Source organism: Perissodus microlepis, chromosome 23 (assembly GCF_051167445.1).
Source record: "Perissodus microlepis isolate ML-2025 ecotype Zambia chromosome 23, ASM5116744v1, whole genome shotgun sequence".
Lineage (NCBI taxonomy): Eukaryota > Metazoa > Chordata > Actinopteri > Cichliformes > Cichlidae > Perissodus > Perissodus microlepis.
The window spans coordinates 32,404,260-32,417,143 of NC_140482.1; the positions used below are offsets into that span (position 1 = coordinate 32,404,260).

General features: G+C 44.0%; 1 protein-coding gene across 2 annotated transcripts in view; it reads left to right on the top strand.

The window, feature by feature from the left end:
• sema6bb (sema domain, transmembrane domain (TM), and cytoplasmic domain, (semaphorin) 6Bb) overlaps positions 1–12,884 on the top strand; it is a 133,660-nt gene that overhangs the window by 72,564 nt on the left and 48,212 nt on the right. For both annotated transcript variants that reach the window (XR_014799376.1, XM_084920502.1), the window contains exons 6-10: positions 6,211–6,309; positions 7,772–7,862; positions 8,271–8,390; positions 9,831–9,919; positions 10,679–10,896. Coding sequence is in view for 1 of the 2 variants with exons in the window: in XM_084920502.1 (XP_084776628.1) it covers positions 6,211–6,309; positions 7,772–7,862; positions 8,271–8,390; positions 9,831–9,919; positions 10,679–10,896 (617 nt within the window). In the remaining variant the exon portion in view is untranslated. The remainder of the gene's footprint in view (positions 1–6,210; positions 6,310–7,771; positions 7,863–8,270; positions 8,391–9,830; positions 9,920–10,678; positions 10,897–12,884) is intronic.

The following is a 12,884-nucleotide window of genomic DNA, read 5'->3' on the forward strand; positions in this document are numbered from 1 at the left end:
TATCAATATGATCTTGTTATATCGGTCTCTGCAGTGTTTACTGAAGCACTTTTGCACTTGATTGCATCAGACCGTCGCGGGCGCGTTTCTTACCCCCTGTTGCCGTTTTGATTATCATGCTGGAGGTCAAGGAGGATGCCTGAATATTTAACAAAAGAAGAGCCATTTCATGCATTAATGCATGGACACGGTGCAGAGGTTTGGGTAAACATGGATGAGGGATCATCAGCAACACTGTAAATCCTGTACATTTATACATGCCGTACTTTAAAGTCTCTCTCTGCTGCACCTTCCCTCCGCCTCACATTTCTTTCTCTTTGTCTCTGTGGCTGCAGAGGCAGATAGAAGAGCGCGGTGCTGGAGGACTGTTGCTGCACCTTTGCTGGCAGCACGACAGGCCTTCTACACTAGATGTCATGCCTCTTATTCACGAGTGCTGTCGGGCTGTCCAACAGCACACATTGTTGGCTTAGTTTGGTTCAGTGTGAACAACCACAGGCAGCATAACGAGGAGGTCTTCTCACCGCCGTTACGGTGCGAAAGGACCTTTTGTTTCTCACCTACCCGTACACGAGCACAATCAGGACTCTGTTGTTTTACGTGCCTCCCTTATACTCTCCCCCACAACGGTTCCCCTCCTTCTCTCCTCCACTTCACCTCCTGAAAATGTCCAGTTCTGCTCGGGGGGACAGTTGTGTCAGATGTGATACATTCGCCACCTCATAATTGGTTTTGTAATTAAATGTTTCTGCTTGGTTGATCGCAAAGGACATAGTATCTCCCTAATTAGGCTGAAAATTCAATATCCTAATCCTTTCACCTTTTTTTCTTTTCCCGTGTTGACCAAGCTGCTGTCGATGAATGCAACAGTCGGCCTTGTTGTCACTCACTGCATATTCTACCCACATTAGATTTTCCTTTGTCCGCGCTTTCCGCTGTCTCTTTATCTCGCTCATATTTGCCCTTTTGATTGTCTCTCGCTGCCATTCGCTCTCCTTATTTCCCTCTTTCCTTTCTCTCTTCACAAAACCAAAGCGCACGAGAGAGAGAGAGCACGATGTTGTGGGTGAGACGCTCCCCAGAGGTGGCTCTGTGCCAGCGTATCAGGCTGTGGCAGCATGGGCATGTAGACGCAAACAAAAGCAATACCATATAGTAGATGCTTAAAGAGCGGCCAGGCATCATTATAAGCAGCACTTAGCAAGATTGTTTGATCAATATTGTGTTAATCGTGCTCTCAGAGGAGCTCTGGGTTTGCAGTCGTCCGACTGTTTCTGTGTAGAATCATCACAAGATGTGGTTTTATTGCTTTTTCCCAGCTTAAAATGCTCCAGGTGGAGTCATCGTCATCTTTTTTTTCCAACTGGCCAGTGTCTTGTGTTTCTGTGTATTTTGATTGTACTCAGCGTCCCAGGCCCCACACGCTGCTGTGGACTGCTCTCGAGCTCATCACCAAACGTAGGACTTTTTAGGGTCAAAGACTGTGAATATGAAGAAAAGAAGGGTTTGTGGTGCCTTTGGTTTTCATGATGTTTGCAGCATACAGAATCACATTTAATTAGAATTAATCTGGTTTATGTGATCGTTTACTCAGCAGGTCTGCAGCTGGAGAGCTGTGCAAAGGTGATCCAGGTTAAGTGCTACGGTCAAAGATTGAAAAATGTGTGTGTGTGTGTGTGCTCGGATGACCCGGCGAGTTGTAGGTTTTTACTAAGTTTCGGCTCACTCTCTGCTCATTTATTCTTGTATCTCTATCATCTCACTTCTTCGTCCTGCTTGTGCGTGCTGTTTGTCTGTGGCCTGTGGTGTGTTCAGTCAGAATTACCATCAAACACTAAAGAAGGGCTTCAGAGGGATGCGGATTAGCTTTAACATGCTGAGTAAGACCGCAGCACTCTGAACAGCACAGTGCTGCTAATTTGGTAACGCTGTTAATTTATCCTCCGCCCACATGCACACAAACATATACACACACTTTGTTCCTGCCACGAAGAGTCACTCTGTTTCCAGTCAGAATCGTGCATCGGGGATTTTTCTGGAAATGACAGACCTGTTGTTAATGAGTGGGGAAGAGGGTTCGCCAAGGCTTTGTGTGTGTGTGTGTGTGTGTGTGTGTGTGTGTGTGTGTGTGTGTGTGTGAGTGTATTGTGTATACAGTATATGTGTGTGGGTGAGTTCTGGCTCAATGGCGGTTCTTGGCAGAGCAGCGCTCTCTTCTCCCTGGTTGCTAACATCAGGGGACCAGCCAGGCATGTAATGGAAACTTTGGAGATTTAGAGGAGCAGCTTGCTAAATACGACCCCCTGATGTACTGCCTTAGATGGCTCCCATTGTACAAAACATTACTAAACCGGGTCATCGTGATAACTTATTATATTTTATGGGACTATGAAAACTGCTGTGGTTGCTCCTAAAACAGGAAAATGAGCAGAATATTTTACGACCCTTACCTGTTTTGTATTTTGGTTCGAGCAAAGATAGGAATCTTTATTGTAGCTGGAGGTAAAACACCTTGTTCGTGAAGTTTAGAGTAAAGATTGATCGTTAGGAAAAAAACTCTGAGCTGAGGTTTATGCCGAGTGAAAAGGTTGTTATCATTGAAGACTGAGGGCTGAGTTCTGGACAATAGATGAAAAGCACATGCTGAAGGTGGAGCCTCCTCAGTTTTAATGGTGCTTGTTGTTGTGTTGCTGTGGATTCTCTGTGCGTGATTGCTTACGATTATTTTAAAGCTGGTGGATGTGCATATTTCTGTGTCTCTGAGGAAGAGGTTAGCTGTGCAGTGGGAAATGCACTTGCTCTGTCATCGTCTGCAGCGTACAGCTAGCCTGGCTAACATCTGCCTCAAGAGCGAGGAACTGATTAAACCCTGCTGTCTGCCAGCATCTAGTTGATATAAATGTACCTTTGCATATGCAAACATGTACAAACACTTGTGCAGCATCTCTTGGTAGCTTTCCACACTCTCTTTTTTTCCTCATTCCTCTGTAAATTTATCCCTTCATTGACAATTACGTCCATATTTGCACCGAGGCATGTGCTCCTGTGTAACTCATCTGTGCTGCAGATTAATTTTTCAGAGCACAGGCAGCTCTGCCGCTGTCAGTAAGAGGAGCAGGAGAAGGAGGAGGAAGAGGAGGAGGAGGGCTGCAGTCGTCTGGGTCTCTGGAAGGCTTGCCAGCCAGCACAGGTGGCGTTTTGCCTGGATTCTACCCAGGGAGAGGGGATGCACAGAAAAGGGGAGGAGGCATCAGACTGTACAGCACATGGGTTTATATATGATTGTTTAATTCACAGCATGATCCTTTATAATAGGTTTGTTGTTTTTTTTATTTTAATGTGGAGCCCACAGTAAAACCTTAATCCTGCTGCTGCCTGAATTGGGCTTTGAATAAAAAAAAGACTCGTATCTGGAGTGCCAAATGACTCCCTGGAATAGATGAATGGGGATTAATAAAATGCATGTGTGCAGCACAGGATGAGTTTGGATGATGTCTGTAAAGTGCAGAACTGAATAGTTAAAATGTTATAAACCTTTTTTTATTCTAAAGTCATGAAATCCTTAATGTTATCTGAACAGCCACTGCCAAGTGAACACATTTGTGCAGCGGTTTGGCTCTTCTGAGTATTCGCTCCCATCTCTGAGATGCTGGCAGTGGGTCTGGGTTGTTATTAAGAGTGCTTCATCTGGCTTTGTGATTACAGCTCTGACCAAGCTGACAGACTGCAGCCCCACCGACAAACAGCATGCAAATGATTCTCACACACGAGCCTGCATCTGTGCTGTGATTCTGATGCACGCACACACAGACACACTCGTTACATGTGTACTTAACTATATGCATCACGCAACACTCTGCGTGTGTGGGAGTGGCACGCACACGCCCGCAAGTACTGTGACAGTCGCACTTCTGTTTGTCACATAGCGGCGCAACCATTAGAAATTTGCACCTTGAGCTCGACTCACTTCATGCGCTCACACCGTTCACGTTCACGTGGAAACACTTCCTGCTTTCCTGTTTCTTTCTTCCCGCTGAAAGACGAGATCCCTGCGGGGAGAGAAGGAGAAAGGTGGGGGAGAGGGTGGAGCATCTGGAATAACACTCAGCCGTCTCTCATATCACTGCTTTCCCTCTGATCTCTTTCACACACATATGTTGGGTATTCATATCTTGTGGGGACATCTAATTGACATTATGCTTTCCCTAGCCCCTTACCTTAACCCTAATCATCAAAAATGAATGCCTAACCCTAACCCTTAGCCTAAACCTAACCTAACCATAAACCACCTGGAACCCTGACACTAAAACCACATTTTCAGCCTCAAAAATGCCTTCAAACTCGTGGGGACTAGGATTGTTGGTCCCCACAAGTATAGTAAACTTACCATTTTTGGTCCCCACAAAGATATGAATACACGCACACGCACACACACACACACACACACACACACACCACTTTTATTTCATCTCTGCTCCTGTTTCCATCAACATTAATGTGGGCGGTGGTCTTGAAGTAGACCCCATCTGGTGTGTGTGTGTGTGTGTATGTGTGTGTGTGTGTGTGTGTGTGTGTGTGTGGCAGAGCTGGTGCCATCGTGGCTGGGACAGTGGTGTGCTGGGTTGGGGGTTGCTGGCTGCTATGTATCAGTGATCTACTGTACATCACCACTCACTCTGCGTACTCGGGCGGCTGTGCAAGTGCAAATTGCTGTCAGTCCCTTTTGACTTTTACAGTTAAAGGTCACATCTGAAATTTGTGCTTAGCAGCCATGGATGGAAAAATTCCTTCAGGAAATCAGAACATAAAATCGTGACTTTCAGGCTCATGCGCTGCCCTGTGTCGTCTTACAGATTTGTTTTGTGTGCAGTGAAAAGAGTTTCAACAAAATCCTTTCTTATAAATGAATAATCTTATTAAGTAGCGTAATAGTGCGTGGGTGGTATAATCAAATATAGCTAAATTACCTCAACTAAATGTGCTCATTATGTGCAATGACACTTTTCAAAATCATATATATGATTTTATATATTAGATTCTAATTATTGATTTATATCTCTTTAATTTTGCAGCTATTGAATTTGATCACCAATATATTGCTCAGTAGCTTGATCTATAATAATGCAATTAATCTCTAAAATAATAAGTAACTAGTATGGAGGGTGAAGTGCAATGATTGCAATCAAAATATGAAGCTGAAAGCAGCAGAACTTGGAAATTAATAAAGTACTCGGGTATTAGTGAGTAAGTGAACAGAAAGATTAGAAAAGTGTTTCCAGTAATTCAATTAAAAGGAAGTTAAAAAAATAAATAAAGCTGCTCGTTCACCTAAATGCTGCAGGAAAGAGAGTGAAGTCTGCACAGTAGCTAACACATAAGCTAACCTGTACGGTTACAGATCTGTGATTAAAATAGTTATCGATCAGAAATGAATAAATGAGAACGCTTAAAGGAATCAATAAGCTGTTGAGATATAATGTATGATATGTAGATATACAGTATGTTTAACATGACAGACATGGCTGAAACAAATAGATGGACTTTACTGGTACATGAGGTCAAATTGAAAACTAAAAATATTAATAAATTAATTAATAAATGATGCCTTCTAATGAGCTAAAGATGATCGATAACGTGCTTTAACAGTAAATGAAGAAACATTTTTAGTAGCACAGTATAAATGGATAAAAAAAGCTAACAGTAACAACACAGTATATGTGTGGAGACACCAACATTTATCTGTATTTGGGACTGTGGGGCAAAAACCGCCATCATGGTGGTGCTGAACTCACGACTGTTCAAAGAATGAAAATGCGACTTGCTGTTATTTACTCATTACACGCGCTTCACGTATTGAGAAATTAGCCTTAAATCTGCCGCTTGTTCTAAAATCCTAAGGCTGCTTTGGATTACCCTCCGTCAATCAACTGCTGTGTGTATGCGTGCACATGTGCATGCATGTGTGAAGAGGGTAGACGCCTAAAGTCTCTGCAGGCTACGTTCAGACTGTATCACTGTGATTGACAGCAGTAATGGTGTGATAATTCCACACATCAGGCAGCTGAAAAGCTTCATTTCACAGAGCGGTTTGGCTAATCAGCGTCTGAAAAATAAAGGTTTTTTTTCTATTTGCGCCATCATCTGTTCCTCAGACTCACCCCTCCTGCATATCAAGCCTATTCTCTGTATTTCTGTCTTTCTCTCGTGCAGGATGAATGCCGTAACTTCATCAAAGTGCTGCTCAGCAGAAACGGAGGCTTGTTTTTGTGCGGAACCAACGCCTTCAACCCGCTGTGTGCCAACTACACTGTAAGTAAACCCAAGGCGGGTGATCGCAGCCGCCCTACGCCACCACCAGCGAGCGGTCGAGCGCCTCTTAGCTGATAAATAATGTCTATTTTTACAACAGAGTCTCCCTCCTATAGATCAATTAGTGCACTTGTTCAGGTGAGAACGCACAGCTTCATTAGAACTGTTTGTCAAGCAGTTGAGTCAGTGCCGACTGCCTCCCCAGGAGTTATTTATCCTTGTTGTCTGGCAGCTCCAGCGCCTCGTTTTCCTGAGATACAACAGTTGTTATTTCTCGGCGGTTAAACTTTGTGGTCTGCCGAGCTTGTTATCATTGAGAGTCAGAGACAGAAAATCAAGAAGAACACAAAGAGGGGAAAAGAGGGAGAGGAGCGTATTCACAGAGTAAGGCTGCTGAGACGTGACTTGTTGCGGTAAAGAGAGAAAAGCAATGCCACAGATGGAGGCGGAATCTAAAAGATGCCAGAGTTCGAGCTACAACTGTAAGCGTTGACTAGCCAAAATGTGTTCTGAATATTTCTCCAGCACTGTCCCACAGCACATTTGTCAGACTCTGAAGGTTTGTATCCATCAAGCAGCAAGTCACCAGAACCCTCCGCCGTGCAGGGAGCGCGCTCCACTTCTTAGCCTATCCCTGTCTCGCTCAATTACAGTAACCGTTTTAAACTTGCAGAAGAAGAAAAAAAACTGCACATAAATATTAATCATCGACTGGGGTGATTTCACATCATTCCGCAGCGATATTAAACGAGGAGCGAAGGCAGTGGAGTCGGAGGGAGAAAGAGATAGAGGAAAAAAATCCTTTCACTATCAAAGGCTTTCTCAGATAAGTGTTATTTTCAGTCTCTCACATTTCAAACACGGTGCAACAGTGGAACACTGAGACGTACTTGCCCCATTATCTGTCAGCCGCTAATGACATTCTACAACAGCGTATACCTCACCTGTCTCTGCCTGATAGGCTGTCATTTTCTCTGGGGACTAGTTAGTGATGCTAGCTACTGTTTTATTTAAAGCAGGGTTTTAATGAAATGACACCTATAAATTATTTCATTTCAAACAGCCGATGAGAACTGAAGTCTTCCAAATCTGCTGCTCTCTTCAAATAGTTGCTTGCGGCGACCTTTGAACGGTTTGTGTTTGTGTAATTGATAGTGAAAGAATAACAGAGATTTTATTACATGAGCTGCCAATTTTATTGAAATGTACACGTGTGGACGTGGATGCATAGATGTGTGCATCTGTGTGTGTTATTTATGGTTGAAAATGGGACTCTCTTGTTGTTTGCTGCTGTGCCTAATTGCCTCCAGTGAATCATTAGTTTGCACTTATGGTAACACTCCCTAATTGCCATTCTCTTGTGGTTTGTTTTCATGATGCTGCTGTAGATGTATTCATATTGTTTGGAGTACCCAGATTGATGCATGCATCTAATTGTGTTTGTGTGTGTGCGATTTAACAGGGAGACACTCTGGAGATGCTGGGAGACACAGTCAGTGGGATGGCCCGGTGTCCCTATGATCCCAAACACGCCAACGTAGCTCTGGTCGCAGGTACGACACGGTTTGTTTAGCGTGTGCTGTCACACAATGAGGAAGTGTGCGATGTCATCAAAATATGTTTTTTGTCCCTTGAGCAGAACACAAGAGAGCCGCAGCGTTTCCTCAGCTTCAGTTTACCTCGTTGTGTTTGAACTCGTTCATTAATAATCAATACCGTGTCTGAAACTGTTCAGATCCTTATCTGATATTAGCTGGTAGTAAAAAAAACGAATGTTATTTTTGTGTGGGCGTGTAGAAAAGTTGCAATTACATTGTTGAGTGGTCAGTCACATCGTGTTTATAATGCAGCACATAAAAGTTCACATTAACTCCAGCTTCACTGTTTATGATGGTGCTTTGGCAGACGATCCAACTCACCAGCTGTTTTTATGTGTGTGTGTGTCTGTGTGTGTGTATCAGAGGGGAATCTGTTTACGGCCACAGTGACGGACTTCCTGGCCATTGACGCGGTGATCTACCGTAGCCTCGGGGACAGTCCTGCTCTGCGCACCGTGAAGCACGACTCCAAGTGGTTCAGAGGTATCTGCAGACACGTGTGCGTGTGGACGCTTTGAGTGGGCGTGTTCGTTTGTGTGCCGTCAAGCATAGTTATGTCGGCGCAGCGCGCTCAGCATCACGCCTGCTGTTGATGTTAATGTGAGTCTGATGGCTGGAGTTTGTGTCCACATTACTTAGCAGCACGTGGATCGATGCATATGCTGGTAGGACAGGTCTGAGTCAGCATGCAGGCAGCTAGCTGTACACAGAGCTGCCTCTTTCACAGAATCACCCATATTACACAGTGTCCAACCAAACGTTTGTCCCCCCGGGCCTGCAACAGGATCTCAAAGTTTTACTTTAGACTTGTATATTTTTGTTGGCTCAGGGGGAAAGGAAGCTCATTTTAATAACTTTATATGCTGCTGTGATAATACAGCAGAATCTGTTAGTAGACCTAATCTAAACCTTTAAAAATACTCAGTTTTTAACCATTTAAAGTGCCTCGTGAATCTGATACATAGATCATTATTATTATTATTTTCTACCCAAAAAGGTTTGAGTAGAAACCTTTTTGCACTGCGGTGCTGCCTCTTTGCCCTTAGCCGATGCACATGTCAATCAAAAAAGCCGCAGATCCACCATAAATTATACCTGTGATGACAGCGTCGCTGGCACGGTAGCTGTGTTCTCAACAAGCTCGTTGTGTATTCATTATTCACAGCCATGCTCCTAGATACACGCTACATTTGGCACATGTGTACGTCTATTCGAGCATGCAGGTAAAATGCTTCCACCGTTGAGCCCGTCATGCCCCTTCAACGCCGTGTGCAGCATCGTCTGCTTCCTTTGACGTGACACATTTGACTGAAAAACACTGCGTGCACTTGTTGGTGACTTTGACTGCTGGAAACAAGCGGGCCAATCACAGTGCATGAAAGCTTTTTTCACAGACTGCGGCTTTTGTTATTCGTTGACACGCAAGATCCTTCAGTTATTTTACAGTTCGAATATTCGAGAGTAAGACACTTTGCATTTCCAGTGCTATTAGAAACCTTCTTCCGGTGTTTATGCTACAAAGTAAAAACACAGAGTGTGACTGGTGGACACTGTGGAGACTGAGTGGACCTGCCAATCACATTGCCCGAGCCCCTGGTCTTAATGCTCACACAGGTTTTAGAAGGTCCCAGGCACGCCTGCCTCGTTCCTCGGAAGCACGAGGGAGTCATAATGTGCTTATTGTTTGCTGTGAAATCCCCTTTCACCATGTAATGAAATTAAGCATGGCTGTTGCCTCTTTCTCACTGCCCCCATGTCGCTCGGTTGCTGTGGGAATTAATGATGCATTTGCAAATAGAAATGCTGTTTTGTTATACTCGTTCTCGCCTGTACTTCATGAAACCTGTTCTCTCCGTGCACCACTCCTGCACACGTCGCCTTTCTTGTTTGTTTCTCTGAGTGTTTCTTTCTCTTACGACACAGAGCCGTATTTTGTCAGTGCCGTGGAGTGGGGACCTCACATCTACTTCTTCTTCAGAGAGATAGCCATGGAGTTCAATTACCTGGAGAAGGTAAAGAAGTCATTGCGAAGGAAATATATTCTCCTCCCCTGCTGAGCACTCTCACATTACCTTGAGGTCCATTCACAGCATCTTTTAAAAAGAACTGGAGAGAAATGTGGGAATCTATCATTAGAATACAAGCATGAAGAGAGCTGCAGGTCTAGTATCTCTCTGTTACAAACTGCGATGACCTTTCACCTTTGTATTTGTTTACGTGCATATCTAATGCAACAAGTCCCGTTATTAACAGCTGTCTGTATTAACCTAAGAAAAACTGGCCAAATTTCTACTGACTTGATATATTTCTTGCCCCCGGAGCAGTAGCTGCATCTTTATTAAAAATAAAAATAAATAAATATAAACCTGTTTCTTTAATAAATTAGCAATTCACTTTTGGGGAGTGTTTGCAAAAGGTCCCTGGCTGCGACATGTTTACAGAGAGCAGAGTAAATTGATACTTAAGCAGCATCGCTATTGTGTGTTCAAGGCAGCAATTTTGAGATGCACTGACATTTTCATGAATAATTGATATTAGATTTAGCATTATAAAACAATGATCTGTTAAAAAAGGGTTTCCACATTGCAAATAGCATGCAAATGACTCTTCAGAGATCGCCCTGGAGTTAAAAAGAGCTTTTTAATATGCAGTTTTCAAGATGAAACCTCGGGAAATATTAACTGCCCAGCTTTGGAGTCATCGGAGATATAAGCAAGCTGTGCTCGTTCTGTATAGTAAGTATCATATTCTCTGCTCGCGGCTCCTCACAGGTGGTGGTGTCACGCGTTGCCCGGGTATGCAAGCGGGATCAAGGCGGGTCTCAGCGCGTCCTGGAGAAGCAGTGGACGTCGTTCTTAAAGGCCCGTCTGAACTGCTCCGTGCCCGGCGATTCCCACTTCTACTTTAACCTGCTCCACTCCACCAGCCCCATCATCAGGATGCACGGCAGGGACATCATCCTGGGGGTGTTCTCCACACCAGCCAACAGGTACCTGCACAAACAGGAGACTCTCTCTCACACAGTGAGACTTAAGACCCCTGAATCTTGGCCTTTCCTTCATATGTGAAGAGCGCGGCCTGTACATTCGACCAGTGCAGACCTCCATTCTCTCAAAGAATCCACACGAGTCCTGTGGTTATAGAAAGTCCAGCTGTACTTGTTTCTTGGTGAGCTCGTGGTATTTAAAGTCTTGCTGAATGTTCATTTAATAAATTATGCTCTTCATTAGAGTAAAAAAGCAGGATAAAGTAGGTTTGCACACATGAACAATGTCAAAATTGGTGAAAATGCTCAAGTCAAGACTCTAACTGTTGATCTTTTATATACAGAGTGCGGTTGTGTCCCAGACTCAACCACACTCTGCTCTGTATTTTTTAGCTATGTTAAACTTTTGCCTTTGTATGAACTCAGTATGGGATGTTCAGGTGTGATATATAACTCAACATTGAGTTGTTTTCGTGAAATCACTGCTTATATTACATCATACACGCAGCAGAACCTCAAAGGGACTGACTTCTGTAAACCTTTCTGCCTTTAAGTGCATTTTTTTTCGGGTTGTTTATTGTTTTATAGATTTTTTTTTGTTTAATAAATGTGTGAATGAGGCCTGGGGGGGAGGGGGGTCCTCTGTCTCTGTCATGGTTGGTGTTTTTAAAGAAATGCACATGTGTATAGTTGCTGCTTTTGTGGACCACCATAGTTTTTTTCTTTGCCGACTCGGAGAGAAAGAGCAAGGTTTCCTACAAGCTCCAGAAAAACGAACGTGCCTGTGTTGGGGTGCAGAGGTCAGGATTGTACAGAGTAATCTAAGACACATGGAATGCTTTCATGGAGGACAAAAGGGTGATTTGTTGAAAGACACGATTAAACTGAAGAACGCTGAGAGGAGGAGGGAGGAGGAGAGATGTTGCCCGCTAAGTGGGGGATTACTGCAGGCTGAGGGCATTAGCAGAGCCAGAGACAACACAAACTGTAACCCAGAAAAAGTGAGAAAAGAAAATGTAAGTCACAGCTGACTCAAACGATGAGCCTTGGCAGTGTTTTTTTAATCCCATGTCTCTTTCCTCATACAGTTACAGTAATCTGCTTATCATGCTGCGCTTGAAGATGCTTTCACCGAGCACTTTGATGCTGTTTTTCTCAGCATTGTAAGACATCATCTTAGAACTAAGTCTGAGCCTAAATTGCTCTGAATGTTTGCGTACTCCGAGCAGCAGAAGGATGAAAGTCTATGACTATATTGCAGTCTAAGTGGCTCATATTATAGAGCGGGATTCAGTATAGTTTCTCTGTGATGGCCCACTCATGTTACACTACCTCAATGGCCTTTTGCTGTGTCTGCTAGAGCAAGCACTTTAATGCACACACTTGGAAATGCTCGCAACCGCCTTCTTTTTGGTGCGATAGCAATCCAAACCTCTCACTGTAATGCCACCAGCAGCCTATCTGCCATCAATCAGTGGTCCCATTATAAGAATATCTTTATTTTTTAGAATATAATAGAGCTCTGTAGCAGCGAGCGCGGGAGGTGCACGGTGGGACAAGCGCAGAGGAGACAAGTACATTTAAAAGGGAGAAAAAAGATAAAGAGGAGAAGAGACGGATGAGAAACTCAAGGACGAGGAAGTCAATAACGGACAACACGTGCGTTCTCTGACATCTAAAATTGTTTCATCAGCTGCATCTTATCTGTGTGTTTGGAAGGGCACCGCTGCGAGTGGGGGCCACTGCCTGCAGAGACAGATGGATGCTTTATGCACACACAAACTCGCACACTCGGAAACATTCACAGCGGTTCCCAGATAACAGCATTTACAGCTCACCGAAGAAGCACGCCAGCTAAATACACACACGCCCACACCTGCCTGCGCAACCTGCCGCTGGGCCCTGTTTTAAATAACCCGCAGCCGAGCCAGAGAGAAAAGGAGGTTCAGATGGACAGATAAAGAGGAAAGTAAACACAAAGAGATACAGAG